The sequence below is a fragment of the Pelecanus crispus genome, chromosome 16 (genome assembly GCF_030463565.1).
Source record: "Pelecanus crispus isolate bPelCri1 chromosome 16, bPelCri1.pri, whole genome shotgun sequence".
Classification (NCBI taxonomy): Eukaryota; Metazoa; Chordata; class Aves; order Pelecaniformes; family Pelecanidae; genus Pelecanus; species Pelecanus crispus.
Window position 1 is genome coordinate 2,076,832 of NC_134658.1, and position 26,401 is coordinate 2,103,232.

The 26,401-nt window shown below is 50.5% G+C and overlaps 1 protein-coding gene across 1 annotated transcript in view; it reads right to left on the reverse strand.

The window, feature by feature from the left end:
- Positions 1–25,363, reverse strand: part of SCMH1 (Scm polycomb group protein homolog 1) — a 50,013-nt gene extending 24,650 nt beyond the window's left edge. Inside the window, exons 1-5 of the mRNA XM_075721813.1 lie at positions 25,295–25,363; positions 18,742–18,812; positions 17,733–17,967; positions 14,653–14,741; positions 13,463–13,706 (exon numbers count right to left, since the gene is read on the reverse strand). Coding sequence (XP_075577928.1) covers positions 13,463–13,706; positions 14,653–14,741; positions 17,733–17,931 — 532 coding nt within the window. The 5' untranslated portion in view covers positions 17,932–17,967; positions 18,742–18,812; positions 25,295–25,363. The remainder of the gene's footprint in view (positions 1–13,462; positions 13,707–14,652; positions 14,742–17,732; positions 17,968–18,741; positions 18,813–25,294) is intronic.
- Between the last annotated feature and the right edge of the window lie 1,038 nt (positions 25,364–26,401).

Below are 26,401 nucleotides of genomic sequence, written 5' to 3' on the forward strand. Positions count from 1 at the left end.
CTGGCCACTGGTTACATGGCAGCGTGCACGGAAATGCAAAACCATGATCCCTAAAACTGTCGCCATCCTGCTCATCCTGATGATCAGGTTGCATTTTAGTGTCTGGTTCTGGGCAGGACATCCACAGGCACATGAAGAAGAGCAGTTACTTAAAACTAAAGCAATGCCTTATGCATTTGTTGAACCTGAGAAAGGCTCTGAACATTCATCATGAGTGCCCCATTTCTTAAAGGCTTAGAAATCTGCACGGTTGGGAGCACCAATTTTCTTATTTTAATTATTTGCATGTGCTTGGATGAGCTCTGTGCACTGCAGATACCACTGTACATCCCACTGGCACAAGCTGTGGCGTTTTTATGGTTGTTTTATTTACAAAAATAAAACAACTAAAAAAAAAAAGGCTCAAAAGTCGCAGTGATACCAGCAACTGCTATTTGCTTTTTGCAGAAATCTTACATTTACAGCTCTCAAGGCAGCATTCCTGTGTGCCCTAAACCATATTGGTAATTACACTTGGCACTTTCCGAAGGCAGTGCAGCCAGGGATCTTAAAAAACTTCCCAGGCGTTCACTACACCTTGCAACACATCTCAGAGATGCTGGGCAACACAGCGACAGCCGGAGGTTTAGCGACTTGCTTGAAGTGCCAGACCAATAACAGTATTGCAAAGCATCCCAAATGTCCTGCTTCCAATTATAACCACACACGGGTGCGCGAAAAAGAACAACTGAAGATTGCAGCCGGCGCTGCTGGAGCTGAAGACCAGAAAACCCCTATTCTGGATGTCCAGGATCTGCTTGTATGAATCAAACCCCAGAACTCATAACCCAAAGAGACCTCTGCATCGCCAGGACTGCCCTTCTGTGCAGCCCCGTCTGCCCCATTCTCCCCACTCATTTGCTAAACCCAAGTGGTTCATTTTACCCCAGTAGCAGGTGCATCTGGCTAAAACATTTTCTGAAACAAAACGGAGGCTTTATCCAATAACACGGCCCCCAAGAGGAATCTGACCTCAGTGTGCATACAGCTTCTGTAACAGAAACCCATCCTTGTGAACCTGGAAGGGTCTGGACTGGTCAGCGACCATGTGGATGGATGTGACGCAGCCTACCTGCCTTTCCAGAAAGCCTCTCAGATCCTCACCAAAGGCTTTTATAAAAATGGAAGAGCCATGGGATAAGAAGGAAGGTTTCTATAGGGATAAATCAAGGGTTAGAAGAGGTAGGGGCAAACAATTGTTCTTGCGGAGGAAAGAGGTCTCCATGGAGCGCACAGGGATCTGCAGCAGGATCTGTACTGCTCAATGTATTCATGAGAGACCTGGTGAGGGGATAAGCGAGGTGAGAAAGTTTTCTAATGATTCACACTTCCCAGGGCAGACAGGATGGTGGCAGCCCATAAGCAGCTCCAGAGAGAAGCTAGGAGACTGAGTTTCAGGGCAAGAAAACAGCAGGTGACTGTCATGCCGATAAATATAAAGTAATAAGCGTATATAAAGTAATAAACTCCTACCTTCAGATGCAAAATGATGGGCTCTGAGCTGCCTGGTGCTCCTTCAGGAGGGAGAGCTTGGGCTGTAACATCCACTGCACAAGAACATCAGCTCAAAGCACAGCAGTGGCCAGAAAGAGCCAGGGAGAAAGAGTCCACTTTGGAAAAATGAGAGATCAGGATGTTGCACGTCATGGTAGAAACCAACAGAATAGAAATCCTCATTACACTGGTGAAAAATCAAGCAAAACGTCCCCGAACCTGCAGCTGATCCCTGGATTCTCATTTCCACAGAGTTCCAGCCTCTCCAGGGATATCTTCAGCCAGGGCTAAGCTCTGCCTTGCCCCGCTGCACGTCAAGAGCCACCCCGACTCTGCCCTTCGCTGATCCTATTAAGAAAACTCTTCGATCAGATTGAGCATTTTTAAGAGTTCCTTCACACTGTTTTGGCTCTTCTGCTTAGCATACAGTGTAAAATATCTTTTAATGTTTTTAACCGGTTTGCAGCACCATTTCAGAGATAGTAACTCTTATTATTACTGAGCAGTTATTGGCACTTTTTAGAGTATAAACGTGTGCAGATATTCCTCAATGGAGGGGGAAAGTGCTTTGAGACCCGGCACAACAAGTGTTACGGACGTGCAACACAATAGACTTATTCATCAAAATGCCCTGAGGGTCAGCACAGTCCCCATTCTGCTGATGGCAAAATAAACAGAGATGAGTGACTGGCTCATGATCAGACACAAAGACAGTGACAGCGCTGTCAAGAGCAAGGATGCCCACATTGTTGTCCTCAGCAAAAATAATTTTCAGTTTAGTGCTGAGCACGCAGATTTACTTAGTCCCAAAACCCAGGTCTTAATTTCTGCCCCATACAGGAGAGAAACTAACTGCTTTGTATCCACTGGGTAGCATTATAAAATGGATGGGTAAATGGAGTTATGCATCTTTTTTATAAAATGCTGCAAAGGCTAGCATTTGGATAAGGGAAAACAGCATCCTGCCTGCCACCACTGGAGCAGCTAAGCAAGCTTCTCCCCGAATAGCAGCTCCTAAGCCCCTCATCTCTCAGCACGTTTGCTGTGGAACATCTGCACAACCAGCCATAAACATCTCATGCTGCCAATTATAGGGCTGGAGCTTGGAGGAGTAGGATTTTCCTGCTCCTTCAGCCCCTCTTTTTGCTGCCATCCCCTATGCCAGCTCCCAGAAGTCAAAGCAAAGGAGCAGAAAGACTGGGAACGGACCTGGCACAGGCATTTACACCACAGAGAAAAATGGCAGTTTTGGGCACTGGGGCTGGTTCGAGGGATTTGGCGTGCAGATCTGGATTGCACAGGAAGCCCCCAAGAGAATCAGAGCCCACACTGCAACAGCGCTGTTATTTATTCTATGCAGAGTATCCTCATTGCCCTTAGATAAATACTCACTTGTATGAGCCAGCGTCCAGCAATCTTTGCAGCCCATTTTTACAGAGCTGGTGGCCTTGGCTTGCACTCTTTCTGCCAGCATCATTTCTCATTTCTCCAGTGCTCAACTTAACTCTGGGTACAGTTCTGCATGGCCAGTCAGATGCTCCTCAGCAGGTGTAGCCAAGAGCACAGGGGCTACCAGCTTCCCAATCTGTCTGCAGCACAGTTCCCCCTCCTAGCCCAGCTCCAGGTTGGACAACAAGGAGCTGCAATGAACCTACCAGGGCATATGGTTCAAATGCAGAGGACAAGCAAATGCCAAATTTGTCTGTAATCACTCTCTTCACATCCCAAATCAGCAGTTTTCCTCCTGTCCCCATCCCGCTACCTGTTATTCCAAACAAACCGGCTGCAACACAACCTGGGCTCTTGCTTGCTGTGATCCCCTTGTTAGTCTCATCTTCTCCAGACCACTGCAAAAATAAAGCTGTTGTAATGGTGTTTTGTTTTATTCAGCTGTGAAGCAGCTATGGAATTAAATCAGAGAAATTCTGATCTACAAAAAGGAGACCAGAACTGAGCTGGGCAGCTCCAGCATGAAAAACACATCAGCGGAGTTGAAACTCAAGCTCCTGACCGAGGGGATGCACTAGCAGGTGAAAGACGACGTACGGGGGCAATCAGGGAGCTCCTAGGGAAATGGCAATGCCAATATTTATTGGCAAAGTCAGAACAAAATCAAGTAAAAATCTGAACTTCAATACTCAAGCTTAATTTGACTACCCCAAAGCCAGGCTGAGATTGCCTCCTGCATGACAGTGGCCGTGGACACATGGTGACTTCTCCAGCAGCAACTGCAAGAGCACAGCTGTGACCCCTTGGAGAGGTTGCTCAGCCTGGAGAAGGCTGCGGGGAGACCTCAGTGCGGCCTGGCAGTGCTGAAAGGGGGCCGATAGGAAGGATGGGGACAATCTTTTTAGCAAGGCCTGTTGTGACAGGACAAGGACTAATGGATTTGAACTAAAGAAGAATAGATTTAGAGTGGATATAAGGAAGAAATTTTTTACACTGAGGGTGGTGAAGCACTGGCACAGGTTGTCCAGAGATGTAGTGGAAGCCCCATTCCTGGAAACATCCCAGGCCAGGTTGGACGGGGCTCTGAGCACCCTGGGCTGGTTAAAGCTGTCCCTGCTCACTGCAGGGGGTTGGGCTGGGTGATCTCTAGAGGTGCCTTCCAACCCAAAGCATTCCATGATTCTATGTTCAGTAGATGGTACATGAGCAGAACTGGCACCTTTGGTCCTGATACAGACACCGACAACATAAACTCATTTCCACACCTCAGGAAAACCACTGTATCACAGCTCTTCCAGGCTTAGTGCCTCAGGAGAGGCCATCAGCAGAGCATGGACCCACAGAGGGCTGCCAGAAGCACCAGGGATGACTGACGCATGTCTGGTCCACATAGCAGTCCTCAAGAAAATACCAGAGCCGTGGTCTTAGGAAGCAACCAACCTGCGGACTGGGTAAGACTTCAGCTTGTGCAAGCATGCCCAAGCCAACCTGAACTACACCTGCAGCAGGACAGAGGTCACTCATTTCTTCACAGATTTACAGCCCGCAGGAGGTTTGCAACGGCACGGCTATACTGCTATTTATATCCAGCTAGCTCAAGAACATACATTCAGTGAAAATATGTGGCATGAGAGGCCACCACAGTCAATCTACTGACTGATCACATCTTCTGCCCCTGGGAGTTAATTATCAGTGGGTTTCCAAAGCCCCATGTTGAGAATCAAAATGTTTCTGTACTCTCACCGTATTCAGGCTATTCAGGACTGTTCCTGGGGTTTCTGCTTGTTTTGATCTTCTCTGAAGCTCTTTTTTTAGCTTTGGCTTCTGGTTAAATATTAGCAGAATACCTTCACCATATCAGTGTGCAAAGAACAGTTTATGCCACCTTTTGTTCTTTTTTAAAGCTGTTCAGAAGTTGTAAAAATACCGAAGATCAAGAGGAGAACTGTGACAAGCCGCAAAAGGTCCGATCTTTATAACAAGTGGGGCTGTATATTCAGTACGAAGTTCCTAGATTCAATAAAAATGCACGCCATGGCAACATATACCTGTTCACCAAAGTGAGGGTCAGAGCTGGACTCAACAGCGTTTACTTCCCCTCTTCAAAAAATGGGGAGGAAACAAAAAAATTAAGAAACTACCCAGTAGGTCACAAGAAAATAATGTAATGTTCTTGCTCCCATGACATCACTGTGAAAAAACCCAACAAAATGGGCCCATTTCTCCCACATGCGCATACGCTGCTCCGATCACAACCATCCCATTAGCCGTGCATAGCCTTTACAGACCTTTGTGAGAAGAGCCTGGTCAACGATTCCGGTTCCTCCGGCACTTGACTCCATCAGAAGCACCATCCCTACAAGGGACCAAGCTCCTGTCACCGACGGCTGGCATACGTGTGCTGCTGACAAGCAGAAACTAGGCATGGAGCACTAAATCCTCGATGCGAAGCTGCTTAGTACGAAGTGTTTAAAACACTTCATCTAGATGGGAAACTGTGCTCCCCTAAAGACAGACAAACTGTTACACTGGGCACACTTTAGACTTATTTAACTCTGCTTCCAAGCCCGGCAGCGGAGGATGGTTAGGCAGAGACACCAGCCGTGCTTGTAACCTCAGGACATCCCGAGTTAGGCACTTTTAGACTCCCCCAGAAATAAAAGCCCTGGACCGCTGCTCTTCCTTGAGTTTGTCCAATTCCACCCCAAAAGCACTCAGACCTTTAGCCTATACAAGCTTCAAGCACAGCCTTGCACCATCAGCAGAAGCGTTGTTACTGGTCAGAGATCCAGCAACGGAGTGGTGACCCCAGCGTTAGTCACGCAAAGAGAGGAAGGTTTCAACGGCAACGCTCCTGTAGAAACATCCTGCAAAGACTCAGTAACATCCTGAGATTCTGAAACCTTGTGTTGGGCCAGGAAGCAGGATGGAATAGGGAAGGAAACATCCTCAATACAACCCAGGCTCTCTGGGTTATGAAGTATTTTAGAATAAAAGACATGAGAAAAAGTCAAGTTGGGAGGAGGGCCAAGACACTGGTATTAAGGACAGACTGGGGGGTGGTGGAAACCTTGCCTTTCCCAGGTCAGCTCCTCTTCTCAAGGCTCTTGCCAGCCCCAAGGCATCACACAGTAACATCAGGTCTCTGAAACGCCAGATTCACCGTTCCCGCTGAGCCACAGATTTGCTCTTTGCTGAAACATGGGCACCGTCAGCACCCAAAGAGGGTCGGGGGAGCAGCACACCCTCCTGCAGTGCTGCTCCTCTTGTCCAAGCCCCGAGACCTCCAACGCCAATGCGTATTCCAGGACACACATCCAAGCTGAGCCAGAATTCCTGCTAAGTGCCTTGGCTCTGTGCTCCAAACAGCTCAAGAGTTTTTCTTGGGATCTTCCAATAGCAGTCTCAAAGGCAGCAACACCGAGGTACCATGGCTGTAAGTACGTTAGACTCACGGACAAAAAAGAAAACGCTGAACTTCTTTGCGTAACCTTCTCGTGCAGTCAGTACGTAAGCTCTACCTGTGTGGTCCCAAATCCAGCCACCCTGACACAAACAAACATCACTCAGCTTGATGGATAAGCTCCAAATCCCAGCTCAGTCCTGAAGTGACAGAAAATAGTATTTTTCCATCTCCTCCAAGCAGCAAAGCACAGGAGCTCACCTCAGTGTTACCCTGCCAGCCACTCCTGATGAAGCACCTCCACCCACCACTGTGTTCTTGCCCCACAGGAGGAAGAGAAACCAAGCAACATAAAAACAAAGAAAAGTCATAAAATACACATTACCTTCGCCCATGGGCAGAAAATCTAGCATCTGAGCGTCACCTTCATTTGAAGACACCAAGCAGTTAACCAATAAATCACATGGCAGCAACAGTGGCGAGAGATGAAGAACTTCATGAACTTCCTATCCAGGGTCAGCACTGTGTGCCTCCGTGAGCTCCTGGAGGTAGGGCTCCAGGCGCAGCACCCACGCAAGGGCAGGCCAGGCGCTGCCGGCACGCTCCGGTCTCTTGGCACTACGGGCGGCTGCGTAACGCATGCAACAGATGGCGAGCCCAGGAGTGGATGGATGTGAGCTCCACTTCAACATATCCCCATGGTAACTATCTAAAACTATTAACTTTTGCTTGCTTCACAAGCAGAGGGAAACGCTCTCCAGGCAGTCAAGCCCAGAGAGGGAGCAGTGCGCTGACAGCTCGCAGCAGACCCGGGCGAAGGCAGTCCAGGCAAGTGCCTGCTGTTCAACCACACCGAGCACCGGGGTCTCCAGTGCCCTCGCTGCAGCTCTGTCAGCCTTGGCACAGCGGCCGGGAGGACGTGCTCCACATTAGCTCTCCCGACCTGGCTGGGCGCGGGGCCTCTCCGCCAGCTGGGCTGGTGCCAAGGCAGCAACTCCACTTCTCCGAATTCCAGCGTCGGAGCCGCTTCCAGCTCTGCCTGCCCAGCCTTAACGCTTTCACTGCTGCCCCTCTCCCACACACAGCACGGCGTCACCGCTCTGTTACAGAGCATCCAGAAGGGTGGGAAAGGGTGTAAGGAACCCGCCAGGGAAGTCCAGAGGAACCCGGCATCAGCTGGAAGCATAGCCCAAATGGAGGAATGGTGCAAGGACGTTCTGAGTTACAGACTTTAACGGCGATACTTGTGACCGTGGGCAGGTTGCTGCAGGCTGCGTGTGTCCGTGCATCCTTGTTTTTAAGGTTAGAGCATTTCCCTGCCACCCAGCAGTGATGTACTAAACATGGGCGAGCAGACTTAAGGGACGCTACTACAGTGGCAGAGGCGTGTGTATGCACGCGTGTGTGGGGAAGGTCCTGGTGCAGGCATGGATTAAATCTCACGACCTGGAAAATGAGCTGCAGGGAAGACCGGCCCTGCCACAGCATCTTCCAGCAGCAGGACTGTTGGGATCGTGCACAGAGCCACCAGCGCTCAGCCGTAAGCAGGGCTCCTGGGGGGTCCTGTAAATGCCTCACACTTTTTGAGGCAAATCACAGCTTAAGTTCCTGATACTGTAGCATAAGCCCCAGAAAAATGTGTGCATTTCTTTGAAATTTAAAGCTAGTGTGAAAATAAGAGTTCTACATGCTTTCTTGTGTAAAGACCCAGACCTTGCAGAAAACCTCAAGGACTCCTGTGCCCACCACCAGCATGTATAGGCAGAAAGCCCTGATCCCATCTGCTCAGTCCCTTTTTCCCAGCCTGTGTCCCTTTACCTGGCATGGACAGACTCCTCGGTGCATCACCTCCTTGGGTGAAGAGCTCAGAGCTGGAAGCCGCCTTGCAGAGATACCTGACAAGACCCCGGTTTGGTTTTAATTCCCCCAAGGGCTCACAGCTCTCCATCCCACAAACCAAAGGAAAATAACTTCTCATGGGTCCTCTTCCAACATGAGCTTCCCTGACTACAAAGGACTGAACTTCCCTCTAGTCTGTGATCAGTTGTGAAAACCCATTTTTCTCATGGATAACAGAAGCAGACGCATCTCCTCTCTGCAAGGCCTCTGTTGACGGGGGATTTCCCTCATCCCACCTCCCTGCTGAGGGCAGGTGGCCCTGGAAACTATAATCATTAACCAGCCTCTTATCTCCTTCTTTTCAGTGATTTTTATCACAGTCTCCTATTTCCCTCTTTAATCCGTTTTGCCCTGAACCTTAGCAGCGGCACCTCCACTTGTGTGTGCGCCTCTCATTCTCTTTCTCCCCAGACATGACTTAAAGTAACTAAGCAACAATCCTCATTCTTCAGGTCGATCCTAAGCATTGATTTTCTGTACCGCTTATAATGGAGAGGGACCCTCCAAAGCAGCTTTCCAAATCTGCGCTCCACTTACGCCAGTGATGTGAGAACAGGATTGTTTCTGTCCTCTTCAGGAGCCATGAAAGCTTGAGTTGCCCACAGACTCCCCAAGGAGCACGAACTTTAGAAAAAGTAAAACGCCTGCAAAAAGTTTTTCAAAAGTACTGTACTGGTTTTGGCTGGGATAGAGTTAACTTTCTTTAATAATAGCTCGTGTGGTGCGCTCGTATGGTGCTATGTTTTGGATTTGTGACCAAAACAGTGTTGATAACACAGCCGTGTTTTAGCTGTGGCTGAGCGGGGCTTGCACAGCGTCAAGGTCTCTGCTTCTCATCGTGCCTGGCCAGCACGCAGGCGGGGGTGCACGGGCAGCTGGGAGGGGGCACAGCCACGACAGCTGACCCCCACTGCCCAAAGGCCTGTATTCCTTCCAATACGACGCTGCGCTCAGCAAGAAAAGCTGGGGGAAGAAGGAGGAAGGGGGGATGTTCGGAGTTACAGTGTTTGTCTTCCCAAGTCACTGTTACGTGTGATGGAACCCTGCTTTCCTGGGGACGGCTGAGCACCTGCCTGCCGGTGGGAAGCAGCGAATGAATGCCTGGCTTTGCCTTGTGCCTGCAGCTTTTGCTTCACCTATTAAACTGTCTGCATCTCAACCCACCAGCTTTTGCGCTTTTCCCATTCCGATTCTCTGTCCCATCCTGGTGGGAGGCTGAGCGAGCAGCTGGGGGGTCAGCTGCCCAGCAGGGCTAACCCACAATAGCTGACCTATGTATTTTACACCTTCAGTCTCTGCTTTCCTCCCAGCTTACATTTTTACCTAACGTTGCTACAGCGCACAAATTCATACCCTGGCTTATGTGCGTCACAACTTAATCTAAACCTTGAAGCTCTCAGCTTGAGAAATATCAGCTACCTCCTGCACTGTATCTACTACAATGTCAGTTGAGTCACTACGTGACTCAAACGGAGAAGCATGCAGGCCTGGCGGATGTGGATAATTCCTTCCCTACCCAACACACCTTCGAGGTCTTCTGTTGAAAAAACCCATGTCGTCAGTAATGTGCACGCAGTGTATTTTGCCCTTGCTTTTGTGTGCTGCAGTATCTAAAGACGGGAAAACACCATTCTCCTCTGTTTTGCCCTAATTCTGAAACTCTGACCCCACCATGCAACAGGAAAGTCCAAAACCTTTGCAGTAAGTTTGGGCTCGATGCCCCATGCAACCTTAATTCAGCTGGTTTTTGTATATGCGCTGTGACAGATAGATTTTGCAATCAGTATTTCTCTAGGATGACTGCTTTACTCAGTAAGAACGGACACGCAAACAGCTCTTCTGGAAACAGTCAAAAAAAGCTCATTTCTAAAACTCCGAAGTGAACCCCCAAGTCATGAGCACCTCCTGTGCAAGGTAACTGCAGAAACTATCATTACCGCAGCCTGCCCTTTGAGCAGGGCTCACAGCTGCCATCCAGCACTTCGAGTCCACCTCCCCTTATGTTCCTAACAGCCCAGGCTATATGTTTAAGGGTAAAAGAGCACACGTGCAAGAGGCATGAAAAGACACCTAAGATGCTGTACACTACGTGTGAGGAGTGGAGTGGGGATTCCTGCCCAAGGGACAACCCCGGGAATGCTCCCACCGTGGGTGGGAAGCTGGAGGAAGCTTGCTGCACCCCCACAGAAGCCCCCCTCCCTTTGGGACGGTCACGGGGACCTGCCTTCCCCGACCGCTGCCAAGCTGGTGCGGAGAAGCTGCGGGTGCGCAGGACGAGCTCTGCCGCATTTTGCCTTGCTCGGAAAGCCCAGCAGAGCCGGCCTCCAAGCCCAGCCCGCAGGCTGACGCGGAGCAGAGAGGATCAGGACTGACCGCGAGCGCAGACACCCCTGGAGCTACGCTTCCCCCGTGGCGTGTGTTTATTTGAACCCCCCAGCTCCAAGCTGTGCTGCATTGAGCCAGGAGCTCCAGGAGACACCCGGGAGCCCGCAGCCATCTGGCCGCCGGCTGCGGCAGAGTCTCCCAGCAGGCCACCGCAGACAGCACATCCTGACAGCCATGTAATTACCAACCTGGCGTGCAGAGAGCTGTTCCTCCTCGCCGTTTGACCTCCCTTTCCTCCCTTCGCACACACACGTGCCCTCCTGAAAGCTCCCCTCGGCGTGGCTGGCCGGGCCCCAGCTCCACCAGCACCCTGCCCAGTCGCCCCAGCCAAGCAAACACTGTCGGGAGTGGGAGGCCCCGGAGCCGGAGAGGGGACGTGCCTGGGAGAAGCCCCGCACTCCTGCACCTCTGCTGGCAACCATCAGAAGGGACAGATTAGAGCTGAATTAAGTTACCAGCATTAAACAAACATGCCTGGCCTCTTTGAACTCCTGCTTCCCTTGAACATGAGCTCATTTCACAAGGCCTCTTTTCGCTCAGCCCCAGGAAGCCATCAGTCTCGATGGCGTTAACTCTTCGCAGGACTTCTCAGCTCCCCCACGCATCTCACCCTGCCGGTACCCATCGGCTCAGGGCAGGACGGTCACCGGTAACCACGGTTAGCACCGACCTCCCGCATGTCTCCCTGGGTCTCCCTGATTTAAGGCGAATTCCCACCAGGAAAGGGAGCCTCCCCGACTCCACCGCATGGTCCTGCGGGCTGCAGGCTGGCACACAGGGAAGCTTTATTGGAGCTGAAGGAAACGGGGATCCCTCTGCGGTGAAGCATCCTCCAACCCTGCCAATAGCAGCATCTCGGGTCCTGGGAGGACTGTGCTCAACCCTCCTCCAAAGCAGGGCTGAGGAGTAAAGGAACAAGCAGGAATTTAATTAGAGACAAGGAAAGTTCCCAGTGCTCCCTCCTTTTGGTTTAATCCCACAAAGTGGAAACTGCAAAGTCTAGGGCAGGAAAGGGAGGGGGTAGCCACAGAAAGTAAAATAGCCCAAAGACAAGGCTGATTCCGACTTCACAGCATTTTTGCATGGCTCATGCAAACTCTGCCAACCCCTGCTCTTGCCCCAGTACTTGAAAACCATGGCAAAGAGAGCAGAAATCTGTCTGACAGAGCAAGGGCTGCCTCTGCCTGAGAGTGGGGAGATGTGACTTTCAGGGTTCGGTATTTTTGTACATGAGCAGGAACTGCAGAGTCGCTGCTGACGGAGCTGATGTGAGAGGGAGAGCCTGTCACTGCTGCCCAAGGGGGGAAGCAAATGCTTCTCAGGATGGCTCCAAGTCACCATGGTGTCGGCCCCATGACGGGGCCTTATTTCTGGATGCTCTGCTCGCCCACAGCTTCAGCCCCGGCACAGGGAGGCTGGAGCAGAACAGAGCTGCTGCCTGCACTGGGCGCCACGGGTCAGACAGAGGTTCCCACTTCTCCTGGGAAGGCGGCTTCCACCTTGCTCCTGAAATCTTCCACCCCCAGTTGACCACCAGGAAAGCTCCCACCCAACACAAACATGTCTTTAGCCACTCATGCAGTACCTGAGAAGTACCTTGGAGTTGCTGGGCAAGAGCCCCTGACTGCAGGGCGCTGCTGGAGAGGTCAGCCACCATCCGGGAGGTCCCCAGCAGCGCTGCGGAGCCTGCAGGGCGGCAGCGGGCAGGACGCAAACAAACAGCAGGAAGCGAGGGAGAGGCTGGGAACATCAAGGCCGAACGCAGAAATCCAAGATAAACAGCGAGAGTGCCTTCCAGTTCCCAACCGTAACAGAAATCGTCTCCAGCCGAGGGGAGCCCACAGCTCGGCTTGCACGCAGACCATGCGAGACGACCTCAGGCCATCCACCCCGACACCAGCCTTGCTGCACGGGGGACAGAGGTGGCTCACGTTCAAGGGACGGCAGGAAAGCACCAGCCTGACAGGTTAGCACATGCTGACCCTGGCTTTTCAAGAGGAATAGCCTCAGCAGAGAAACGCCTCTCCTAAGTAATCCTTCAGCTCCAGTAGAGAGGTTGCTCTCCTGCTTCTCATTTCATTGACAGGCGCGTGCTGGATTTGCCAGCCAGCAAATGCCAGAGGGAAGTACGTGAGGACAACGAGAGCTCCCCTGGTCCCAAACACAACTGCAACGCTAGCAAGCTAGAGACACATCTGAAAGTCTCAACAGCCAACGCTCAGACCTTTGCAAGGCAGCAAGTCCCCCAATACCATTCCTAACCATTCCTAACCAACCATCACGGCTCAAGGAACAAGGCAGGTATGGCCTGATCCAGACCTGCTTTTTCCATGTTCACAGCAGAGGTCACAGCACAAGGCAGAACAAGATAACCGTCAGAAGTACAAACAGGCGCAGTCCTGCAACTTAATAGTTCTCATTATTTCCTTATATCCGCAAACAGCCCAGCCCCCTGTGAAAAAGACCCTAGGAACGTGTGTTCCAGAGACGCAGGAAAGACTCCAAGGAAATTCCTGAAGAGGAGCAGACCTCAGCGATGTTGTACAGCACCACCATCCCTCCAGAGAGCCATCATCCTGCCCACCTTTACGGATGGCTGTTCCTTAGCACCTTGGCGCCAGGCTGTCACACTGCTAATAGGTATGATCATCTGTACCTTTACCATGCATGAAGCAGCAGTAAGAAAGCCAGACAGGGCACCCAGATGTCCTTGCTGCTAGCCTCTGCCTGTTTTGCTGCTCTTTGAGAGCTGAGTGGAGGAAGAAGACAACTAAGCAACAGTGTGGGCCTTACCTTTTGTTCCAGGGGGCTGCAGATTATCTCCAGTCAGCGAGCACCAGCCTACGGGAAAGATGTCCCGGGAATCATATCGGCACCAGTAATCGAAGGCACCTCTCCAGCCATCAAATGTTATGAGGACCTCAGAACCTCTCACCTCCCCAATGGTGGCCGGGCAGATGAAGTGAGGGTTCTTCCTGTCCACTGCCTCCAGCTTCATACCTGTCTTGAAGAAGTTTTGGGATGGAGATGGTGGTTCCTACAAGGAGAAGTTGAAAACGTGCTCAAAGAGGATATGCCAGTGCCTCCCCAGACCAGGGCTGTCCCCTCCATCAGCAAACTCGCCTCCAAGGGCGGATGAAGAAGGGAGAAGGTGGGCTGGATCTGAACCCTAGCTACGCAACCACATGCCCTTTGAGTCAAGAGGCAACGCAGTCCGCTACTGACTGCTCTGCCATCACACGGCTGCTGGACCAAATCCAGGCAGTACTCATTAACACTGCACCCTGTGACAAGTCTGTCATGCAACACAGGCAGAAAATAAAGCTCCAAAGAGCCTCTGTAGGATACTCTCACCTTGTTATCTCAGAGCAGGAATACCTGAGATATGACACTCTCCATCATTCTTCCCCCACCTTCAGCTTTGCTAGACACCTGAGAGATCCACCATCCATCCTTATCTGGGGCTTGTTCTTCCTAGTCTTTTATACTCAAGATACACTAAAGCCACACCAACCACCCCATACCACAGCACACACCTCTAGGCTGGCTTCTGTCTCTCTGTGACTTCACTAAGGGTGTGAGAATACAAACTACAAAATCATACTTGCAGTGTTGCCTCACAGCAACTCCTTGCAAGCTCTGGTACATTAAAAAGTTTCAGGAAGGTGCTGACTTTCACATATTGCATTCCTGATTTGCAGTAGCACCTGCAGCCCAAGTGAAAAACAAGCACACCTCTCAAGCCAAAGCATTGAAGCCCAAGCCACTTTCCTAGCAGACCTCTGCCTGCATGGCGACACTGCTACGACAAGCAGCAGAGGATATGGATCTGTCCTAGAGAAGCAGCACTGTGGCAAAGACGGGCAATGTTCATCTCCTCTGGGATCAGCGGATCTCACATGAGATGCCAGCTGTGATTTTGGTGCTCTGCAGTAAAAGGGGCATGCCGGAAGGACGTCTTCACAAACAGTACAGTAAAATACCTTGTGAAAAATCCGGACAGGAGCCATCTCTGCTCCATTCAGAGTCTTCAGAAGGAACATGGGCCAAGAGGAGGCATTCAGCCGAAAGCCTGCAGAGAAGGAAGCAAAGGTGGAGACTTTAAGGCTGTGGGGGCCACTGGATCCAACAGCACATGCCTGCTCTGACGGGAACTTTGCAGCAGGCACACATTGTGATCCCACGGCACACCCCTCCTCACGCTGGAGAGGCAGGTTTGACCTTTTCCAGATACTCTGAATGCAAAACATTATGTTGTCGAAAAGAAACATCTGGAAATGGATGTTTGACTGCAATATTCGCTTATCATAACAAAAGTCTGTACATTGACCATACAGGCAGAGCACTTTGCGCAGCGCTAGTGCTGGCAGCTTCAGTGATCCTACTGCAGGGGAGACATGAATCAGCAAGTGCACGCTCAGGCTATGAAATTTCTTCCTCAGTAAGGAATCTCAGCTTCTGGCGGCCTCCTCTACCTTTTAGAGTGAGCTGCAGGCAAGCTAACCTCAAGAAATAAAGAGGCTGTATCTTAGCTGGGAAACAGATTTAACCATTACAGGAAAGGATGGCAGTTTTTGGCTCGACATCTTCTATGAAAAAAAGTAGAGAAATAACAGGAAGGGGCTTATGGGAAGAAAAAACCAAATTCACATGCTCTGAGTCTATGGCACTGAGTACGACTGCACAACTGACAAAAGTCTCCAGATATCACAAAACACCATCTTTGCTAAATGTGCATCTTCCTGTACAGGCAATTTCTGCTGCTCAGCTGAACGCAGCATTGCACTTTCGGTATTTGCGGTGTTTTGAAGGTAACCCTGGGACTGGACCTAGATGGAGAGCATCCCAAGATGATTATCACGGCGAAGTTTTGCCAGGGCCAAAACGCCAGAACTCAACCAGCTTAGTACAGGCCACCCTGCCAGCCCTGCAACTTTGTCAAAGCAGCCTCGAAACCAAACAAGCTAGCCACAAACCTCAGGGGATGGGAGAGCTAAGCTCCCAGAGGGGCAACGATAACCTTTTACATGAATTATCTATGCAAAGAAGGGGAGCAGCGGCAGATGTGTACAAACGGAAAATGCTACAAGGAGCACAGAAAATTCTTGCTGCGTTTCCTGGGCCCTTGCACTCTGCAGGCAGAAAGGACACCTGCAGAACCAGCTTTTTGTTACCTGTCTTTATGCTGGGTGCAAGAGAACCACTCTTGTCTGGCCCAAGGTTAAGCAGGAGATACAGATCAGAGCTGGGCGCACAGACTTCCTCCACACTACGAACCTTCTTCCCCCGGCTCTGTCAGAAATCAGTTTTGCTCTGCAACTCGATTACACTTATTGCCACCTGCTGGCAAAAGCCAGACAAGGCACAGGAGGAACCCATCTCTGCCAGCAAGGACAGGTACCCATGCCCCCTGGCAGGCTGCGCTGGAGCTGTGAGCTGCACCCTGGGACCAGGGTTTCAAAGAGATGTCTGCAAGCGGACAGCAGCATGCATGAAAGTAACAGAAAAGGCAGCTTTAATGTTAGCAGGTTTTGTCTGTAGCAATTACGAAAGGAAAGGGTATAATTAGACTCAGATACACGCAGCTTCGTGTGGCGTGATGTGCCAAAACACGATCTGCTGCTGTTTCTTCCTTCTTCAGAAAGGTCAGTCCTAAGTGTCCTATTACAATTTAGACTGTACTTCCACCAAAGCTCACAAACGGTGCTCCAGGAAAAAACATGAATAAAAATATTACTAACTCAAGGTATCCTATTGAAGGTTTCTTGCATCACTATAGATTGGCTTGATATTACTTGGGGATGTGCTAATTGAGAGAGAGATTTATGAAGACGCTTCAAAAATAATGGGCAGCAGAATGCAAAAGCAGGTTAATCTTGCTGCTTAATCAGGAAAAGAACCAGCAAATGAGCTCATCATTTGGCCAGTGTCAAAAAAAAAAAAGTGTGTTTAACTGAAGACAAGACTGGAAGAAGCATTGGACTGCCCAGGATATTTATAAAGCTGTAGCCAAGCAAAATTAAATAAATAAAGAGATGAAATATTGCAAGCGTCCCTTCACGTGAGACAGGACTTAAATCACTGGGAAGCTTTTCAGACATTATGTTTCCCCATCAGATGGTCTCCAGCTAACCTGCTATTGCCCCAAAGACACTTGGGCACAAATACACTTAGACAGCACGAATGAAAATTTAAATGCTTTTGAAATCACAGTGTCAGGATTAGCAGTGATACAGCAGATGCCTCAGCCCTAATTGCTCTCTTGATTATTCTCTGCATCAAGATTTACAGACCCCCAGCTAAGCACCTCCACCCAGACAGCAGTACTATGCTCAGTGTGAAGGGGGAGCGCAGGGGAAAGCACTGAATGATGGCAGCCGTTTCACGTCAAGCACACCTTTGAGACAACAGCGCTTGCAAGCAGGATCAGAAGCCTAAAGCAATGGGCAATGGCCAGAGACCAAGCCATTGCTCAAGCTATGTGCCAGCACTGCCTGTGTGACTGTGTGGTGTCTCCCAGAAAAAAAGAACCTGGATTCGTTCTGTCCTTGGACAGGCAATCACCCAGGAAAGGCCATCTCAGTTGCTCTGCCTTCAGCGCTACTGCCCACACTCCTGGGTCACCAGGACTTTGGGGTGCCCCTCATTTGCTTGTGTGTCCTCTGGGAAACAGAGTGGCTCTGGCATTCTTTCACACAAATGGGTGGAAAATGTGTTTTTCCTTTGAGGTATGCAGGCAGAATTTCAGAACGGATGAGAGCATGGTCAGCACGTGCTAATCCTGAGCATCAGCTGCAAAGAGTGCAAGCAGCTCACCGAGGTGCAAGAGCTCTTTCACCTACACTCTAAAGCATCTCTATCCATGCCATGATGTCCACGTGGAAATACAGACCTGGTGTGGATACATCTGTTTAACAACCCAAGCTAACAGGGCTGGTCCACATCACAGTGGTAGGCAGGGGCAGTCCATGGGTCTGTGGCCCAAGCACAGAAATATAAAAAAGCCTAGGGTTTTCCCCACAGGTAATGTAGGTGCTTGGTGGACAGCTGAACTTCAGCTCACCCAGTGGAGGCTGCAGCATCCCTCCATTCTTCTCACAGTTTCCTATGGGCTGGATTTCAGCAGAGTCCACCAGCCGCCAGAAGTCATTCTTGTTATCGCTGCCATCGAGGCGCAGGCGGAGGCGCGCGCCCGTCAGACCCACCACTGTGGCAATGCAAGTGGAGGTGGTGTTCCTGGGGTCCTGGGCTTCTAGCTTCATGCTGATCTTGAATTCATTTGCAGGTGGAGTGTATGACTGCAAAGAAAAGACCAGGGACCCAGTCAGAGACAGGATTTCCAATATATGCACCACCTCAGTCACAAACCTTAAGCCCTAACAGCATCAAAACTGATTCTACCGAAGACTGACAGCATCCTCCAAACACAGCATGGGAGCAGACACCACAGAGCAGCAAAGAAAGTGGGGCAAGCCCTGGCAGATCTGTGACCCAGACCACCATCTTTCAGTACCGCATCATCTGGACAGCTAGACCTACCCTTTCCCTCAGCCCTCTTCTCAGGAGAATCACCCCCCCACCCCAAGACCCAAACATACTCCTCCGTGCTGCCGCCCCTCTGCCCAGACCCAGGGGTGCCATGCCAATCCACTCCCCTGTCCCCGGTCCTCAACATCATCGCCTCTGTGCTCAAGTACCCAATGCCCGGGGGGGTGCTATTCAATTCACAAAGACCTAGTGAATTCTGGAGAAAACCTCCTTGCTGCGCAGGATCCACCAAAGCCTGGATCACAGCCTACTCGGAACATTTTCTCCAAGACCCTGCGCTCAGCAGAGACACTTTCTCGTGTTCCCATGCACATCTGAGAGTTAAGTCTTCTGCACTACTCTAACATTTGCAGTGCCTGAACGTATCTTTTTAATCTTTGCTTCAGCAAACTTAGATTTCTATTAAATCTCTGATATCCTTAAGCATCTTCCTTGCCAAAAAGGAGCCTGTGCCAGGCACAGAACTCCTGGGTCACCAGTGGACCATCACCCTTGGCCTTTCTTGTTTTCATTCACCCTCTTACCTGCTTGAAGCAATGGGCAGGAGCTGGGATGGCACATGTCTCTTTCAGGTATTTCTCCCAGGTGAAGTGACCTGAGAAAAGAAAAGGATTCAAATAGGAACTGAGGAACAAAAATCTCAGACAGAGGGATGGCTGGACTCTGTCCTGGTTTCGGCTGGGATAGAGTTAATTTTCTTCCTAGCAGCAGGCATAGTGCTGTGTTTTGGATTTAGTAGGAGAAGAATGTTGATAACAGGCTGATGTTTTTAGTTGTTGCTCAGCACTGCTTATGCTAGTCAAGGACTTTTCAGCTTCCCATGCTCTGCCAGGCGCACAAGAAACTGGGAGGGGGCACAGCCAGAATAGTTGATCCAAACTGACCAAAGGGCTATTCCATACCATATGGTGTCATGCTCAGTATATAAACTGGGGGGGGTTGGCTGGGGAGCAGCGATCGTTGCTCGGGAACTGTCTGGGTATCGGTCGGCGGGTGGTGAGCAATTGCATTGTGCATCACTTGCTTCGTGTATCATTATTATTATTATCATTATTATACTGTTACTATTAGCATTACTCTTTTACTTTATTTCAATTATTAAACTGTTCTTATCTCAGCCCAGGAGTGTTTCTCACTCTTACTCCTCCAATTCTCTCCCCCATCCCATCGGGGTAGGGGGAGTGAGCGAGCGGCTGCGTGGTGCTTAGTTGCTGGCTGGGGCTGAACCACGACAACTCCTAACAACGGCAGTTTTCCACTTCTCACAGAGGAGGTGCTCACAGGCAACATGTTTTCATCAAGATCCTCTGATGTTTGTGACCACAGAAGATTTACAACTGCAGCTGACAGGCAGAACAAAGCATGGTGCTGCCTACGGCATCTTACTGCCTCTGCGCTGCCGAGGAGGGTCTGCAGAAAGCGAGGATAACAACCTACAACTTAATATAAAAAACCCAGCACCGATGGGAATCCGTGGAGTCTTCCAGACAACTGCCCCTTAAAAAGCATTCGTTAAACACATTGCTCAGTCTGGGGATGAAGGACAGTCACTGCAGGCTAAAAGCAGCCCAGATCAACAGGAAACTTGGTACTGTGCTGACTTCACGGTTCCACCGGTCCAGCACGCGCCGAGCCAAGCAAGCCAGCAGCTCAGAGCAGGTATCAGCCCATCCCCAGCAATTAGTGGACAGGTCAGCAATTAATTTCCTGAAGCAGACACGGAGTCCATCGCTTGGGCAGGACGGAAGCAGGGATCCTGCAAACAGGGATGTACTGAGCAGAGCGGCTCACAGCCAACACCGAAGCCCCTTCCACTCAGTGCTGCGGCTGGGGGAAGCGCATTTTAGCCTGCACCTTTCCCATGTACAGCAGGAAGGGCAAAAGCAATACGCCGCCCAGGGAAACCTGTTATTAAATGAGGAATTAAAAGCTCTCATGATCCGAGCAAATCATGACTTCTGCCATTTAAACTGAGCAGCTGGGAAAGGATCCTTCCAGCATGACATTAGCTCGTATTCATCCGAATGGCTCCCAGGAGACCGCTGTTTTCAAGTCATTTCAAGAGCATTGGTGGCAGCGCAATTAAAGAGTCAGCTACTGCTTCCCCTATTCACGTCAAGTTTTTAATCAGTCTATTTTCAAAACAAAAGCTACATTAAGAGCCATTTTAGCTACTGCAGTGCACACCACACCTCTAAAAATTCAGGCATTAAGGTCAGTGCACATTACTTCTGCCTCACGTGCACAGAGAAGCCTTAAGGGCTCGATAATCTACTAGCTCCCAATAAATAAAGGAAATGCTGCTTTCTTGCCACCTCCCATGCAGCTGACTAGCACACTGTTAAATACAGTGGAAATGAACAGAAGAAAAAATACAGTTTCGCTGCCACACTGGCTGAATATATTTCTGTTTACAGACTCTGACAGCAGGTCCCCAGTCCTCAGAGTACGCGTTTCCATCCATTGGCACGTATTTGCTTTTCAGCCAACGGTCTCACACCGAGGTGAATGAAGAAATTCAGCGATTCACTGCAATGATGCTCTCACAAAAACAAAATTATTTTGCTTTAATGGAAGATACGACTTTATACTTGGTTACGTCAATGAAACTCTTTGTATGAATAATGTGTAATAAATAGCCAGCCAAAGCAAACCCAGGCATGGAAATACCTTGCTGCATCCCACCCCTTGACTGTGCTGGCTGATCTGGGCTCACCTCAGAGGCTCTCGTCCAGGGAGCACAGAGGATGCCCGCGGTGACAGCACCAGGGCAGAGAGCGCGAGCCTCGGCCCCAGCGCCCGAGCAAGCATCTTGAGAAGGATCAGCCGTGCTTGGCAATTTTATTTCAAAAAAGAAACCTACCCTCCCCTCAGCTGGTTTCAATCCCTCGCTATTAAAAGTAGTCATGGTTTTAATCCTTCCACTTTTCACTCACTCCGAACCAAGTGAGGCCGTTCTGCTCCCTGCAGCAGCTCGCGCTGCAGCCGAGATTGACGCTGCACAATCCCAGCAGGAGCAGTAAATTTCTGAGACAGCTGCGTGCCTCTAAAAATAGTGTTTGGACATGGAACTTATTTGAGATTAATTCTAGAGCCTGTTGGGACCCAACCACCGTATGAAGACACACACACAACACTAGAACTGCAGCTACTTACGACTCACTGTTCTGGTGACTTATTTTGCAAAGAGAAGCAGGAGCGGCAGCAAGACTTCTCTAAACTCTAAGACAAGACAGCCAGTACAGCAGAGCTCAGCCTGCCTTTCCTCCTCTGTTCACTATCAGCCATTTCTCTGCATAAAGACTGCATGACAAGCACAATTACAGACTGCGCTCCTTTTTCAGGATTACTTTCGAACCAGAACAGAAACAGCACAGTGAAACTGGAGGCTGCCGCCGTTGCCTTAGTGCGAGAGGAAGCCCTGCACAGAATGCAGGGAATGGTTTCAAACGCATTCAGTAATAGTACTTAGCTCACGATACAATGTTTTTCAAGCAGGAATTTCAAAGTACGCTTAACCAAATACAATCAGCTTCGACCTAAGAACTGCAGGAAGAATCAGAAGAAAATGGCATTAACACAAAAGTTAGGGGTCTTTTACAACAAAGGGAGAGCTGCCAATGAAACAGAAAAAAGCAGGAAGCACTGAAGGCTTTTTTAATCAGGGAGCAGAGAGCAAGCCCCGAGCTCCGTCCTTGAGAAAGAGTGTCTGTGGTTGAAGATGGATACACCATGCTCGGCCCTCGCAACCTCAGCTCCTCTGGACTGTACCCAAACCCCGCCGGCCACACTGGTCCCCACTCACTGCAAACATAGTGGGGAACAGTCGGCCAGGCACAGTCGGCCAGGATGCCAACGCCGCCGGGTGCCGGCTGCTGCCATTTTACAGGCTTGCTGCACAGAGGTTATAAGGCCAGAGGGAAACATTGAGAATATCTCGCTTGGCTTTCTCGTTAGCACAGACTGACTGTCTTGTATTTCATATTCTCTCAATATTCTTATTCATATTAATAAATTGGATGCCTTACTGTAGAGGGACAGGACGTTTTAGTCTGCAAGATGCTTATCTGGCCTGGGCAGGTAACACTGGAGAACGTTTTCCGAGTGCTGGTCAAAAAAACCCTTGCGGCTTTTCTCCAATTCCCAGTGAATCGCTTTCCTTCGTTAAAAACCAGCACTTCAGCCGGTCCTGAAGTGTGCCTTTTACTGGTGATGGAGCAGGAGTGTCCAAGGACAGAGCTGACTACAGTCAGTCCCTACAGACAGAAATCCTCTCTCACCCCAAAAAGCAAAGGGGAACACTCGCTCCGCTGCTGCCCCCAGCGTCCAGTACCGTATGCAAAATGTCCAACCAGCCCTAAAATCGCCCTCTATTTTGCCTGGTCTCTACCTTCCCTTTCATCTCCCCTCCCCGCCTTGCAGAGCGCACCATACTCCCACAGGCTGGAAGGATCATTGTTTGAACAGACCGCGTTCCTCCGTGTAACATACATCAGATCTTCTTTACGGGAAGAAATGAGAGAAGGACACATAATGAGAAACACCATGTTTTTGTAATTACATCTGTGAGCTAAACAAAAGCCAACGATTGTAAACCTACATGACTCCCTGCAACTCGGCTGTGAAAATGCCTACTAAGGGTGACTATCACTTTTGCTTGCCTTTGGAAAGCTCCTTACTGCGCGCTTGTGCCAAAGGGAGATATTACTTGCAGGCAGAGCGTCAGATTTGGGCTCTGATGTCTTAACCTTCAAAAATATTTACTACAAACAAAACACTCCGCACACACGAGGGGTCAAACTACAGTAGTTGTGAACAATGCAACTCTGCACCCTTGTGTTTGGATTCTCATCATTTTGCATTTAATGTTGATCTTTTGCCCAGAATTTAAATGAAGATGGAGTTTCTGTTTATATCTTTAACCGAAGTCTGGTTTGGGCTCCATTAGCATTTCAGCTCCCAAGGGGTCATCAATCCAACTGAAACGATACATGTGCGTTTCAGGTCACATCTGTGAAGGAGAACGTGCCCTACCCAGATCAAGGCATCCCATTAAAGTCTGCAGCCCATATGTGTGTCTGCTAACGAGCATCAAGGCAGCACATGAAAGCAGCACAGTTTGAGCCAACTCGGTATGAAAATTAGCAGAGTATTGTCTCTGCTCGCAGTTCCAAAGGCAACGGTGGCCTTCCCCGACGTCTGGGCGCAGGCTCCCAAGGGGTCAGCTCTCCCACCGCGACGGCAGAACTCCTGCACGTCCTACCTATTATAATTTCCAGGCACTTTGTTCAGCCACCAATCTGGCTGCACATTCTCAATTGCTAACAGCTACAACCAATAACATGGTCCTGCTTACTCACTGTCTTGCTCAGAAGAAACGCGAGAACGTGTGAGCCAAAACTAACAGGTTTCAAAGACCGCGACGCTGTCTGCTTTGCTGCTTCTCAGAGGTGTCCCGATTCAGTATTAGCTTTGAGCAGAAATCCTTTCAGCCTGGACTATGGGGTGCTCTGTGCCAGAACGCTGCCACAGCTTCACCCCCCTCGCTGCGTACCTGAGCTTCAGGCAGCGATGAGCTGCTCCCAGTTTCTTGCAGGGAGGCGATCCCCAATCCCCGCTGCTACACCGTGCGCTCGCCGAGCAGACACGTGCACATCAGCATATCCGCAGCGTTTCCTCCCCAGGCCAGCAAGCCCTGGGATGCAGTGAGATGCGGAGGCTGATGTGCTGGGTTACCATGAGCGCCGATGGGAAAGCGCGCCTCTGAATTTCACAGAAAGCTTCATTTCAGGTCAGCGTTGCCACTGAACAACAGCCAGTCCTCTGACGTCTGCAAACGGTGCAGCGTGTGGAACAGAGCAGAAACTGCAATGGAGCCCCCAGCACCCCGAAGGCAGGCTCTACACAGGCCACACGAGCTGTGACGCTGCCCCATAACGTCAGGCGGAGCTCAGCATGGGGTGACAGAGGACCCAGGACTTTATCAGAGGTGCTAATAAACTTCCTCCCCTTGGAGAAGGTCCTTCCCAAACTGTGATCCACAGTACTTCAGTATGAGGGTAGACAAGGACAGATGAGATGCCCCAAGAGAGAATGGCAAGGGCTGATGGTGGCCCACGGTCCAGCGTGCCCGAGAACCACCACGCTGGAGCCCAGACAGCCAAGCCCCTGACACACAGCAGTCACTTCAGCTCTCCCAGGGGCCCTAAGAAACCCAGGTGCGCCTTTCACGAAACAAACACGTATGGAAATGCCTTAACTCAGGCAATCATTTAGTTTCTTGTCACTCTGTACTTGGTGGGAAGTATGGACATCACCTTAATACAGGGACGTGGGGAATATAAGCACATCATTATACTCTATAAGTAAAATATGGGCCCTAATATCTTTTACTAAATTATACAAACCTTATATAAACTTCCTAAAGTTGGAAGTTGCCTGCATATCCCCGGAGAGATAGCAGGAGCTGCCAGTTTTATGAATTCAGCCTGCAGGCCCTGCGCAGGGCCACAGCCTGCCCTGCCCAAGCACAGGACACCTCATCTCCAAAGGGAGCGAGCAGCGACCGACCCCCGTGCCGCTGCTGCCAGCCCTCGCCCTGCGCTCCGCCGAGCCAGCCGGCATCGCCTCTGCTGGGGCACGGGCCAAGATCCTGCCGCTGGGGAAGAGGGAGCGCGGGTCACACCGCGCCTCTCCTACAGCAACGAGGACCGGGCTGGCCGCTGCTGAGAACGTGGAAGAGGAGCTCAGAGGAGTAAGAGGCTCCTCATGCCCAGGATGCACGTGAAGACGTCGCAGAGTCACCCCTTGGCGCTCGCGGCTGGGCATTAAGAAACAGATCTGCTTGATCCTGCCCGATTTAAAAATGAGCCGGCTCAGCTGTGTGCTTACCCCGGTGTCTTCTCAGCCATTTTTGACTGTCGTCAGAATTCAACACACAAGGATTGTCCAAATGTAGTTTTTATCTGTAAACTAATTGGGCATGCTGCAGTTTCCCACATCCAAGCAACTCAAAAAGCTTTTTTGGGGGGAAGGGGTGGGGACACCAAAGCGAATGGGAGAAGGGAGCTCTCTTACCTTGGTACTGGGAGGGAGACTCTGACGGGCGGCCGTACTTGTGCTTTTTACCATCTTTCCAGTCTATGGCTGAGACAAGAAATAAAGCATTTGCGTCAGTGAGGGAAGCTGGCTAATGCGCTCTTCAACATCATCTGCTCGTCACCTGCTTTACAGGCACCGCGGAGGAGAGGAGTGAGTGACCTCCTTGTCATGACCCCAGGTAACAAGGATGATTTGTCTAAATCTACGGGGCGTGCTCCATTCCTCCACACAACTCAAGAGAATACCTGACACAAGGGATCTGCATTTGCACCTCAGCCTCTGCCTAGTCCTCACCAACCACTGTTCTCCCACAATGGCAAGCAATAACTGCTAGAGCTTCATTGTTTTAACTATGTGAAGAGGTGGCAAGGCTTGAGAGGAACAAATGCGAAAGCCACTAAAGACGGCTCATGCGGATCTTGTACGCCGAGAAGTGGAGCCTGAATCACTCCTTGCTTATCAACTCCAGGCTCTTGCAGCCGGCCTTACTCGCACAGCCAGCCTCACCCTCTCTGGCGATGGGGAGAGGGCTTCTGCCAAAGCCCGTGCAAGTGCCCTTTCCACGCACAACAGCGGGTTGCCACCACGTGTCCTGCGCAGCCTGTAGGAGAGCACAGCAAAGTAGCACCAGCTCTGAAGAACATCTCCGATGAGTTGTCTTTGCTCACGACAGCTCTGGACCTCCGAGTTGCAAAAAAATAAAGTTCCCAAGGCAGCTCTGGAGCAAGAAGCGGGGGATGCCCATCCCTGCCTCTGGCAGCCTCCAGCCCCACGGAGGGATGCCGGAGCAGCGTGCCACTGCAGAGCCCGCCCCGAGCGAGCTCCTCCACCCGCTGCGGCCTGAGTGACATACCATGGGAGCGCTGCTGCAGGCCAGCTCGTTTATTTTACAAAGCGTTTTTAGGGCTATTTTAAACAACAGTTTGGTAGTGCTCTGCGAAATGTACCTTACCCCCCAACGAAAAGCAGTTCCTCGTGAAAGGAACAAAAAAGAAAACAGGGAAGGTTTTTAAACCTCCTGACATGTAGCTGAAAGAGGCAGGCCATGAGCTGCTGCTAGAGTGGCCTGGTGGGTCCTCAGAT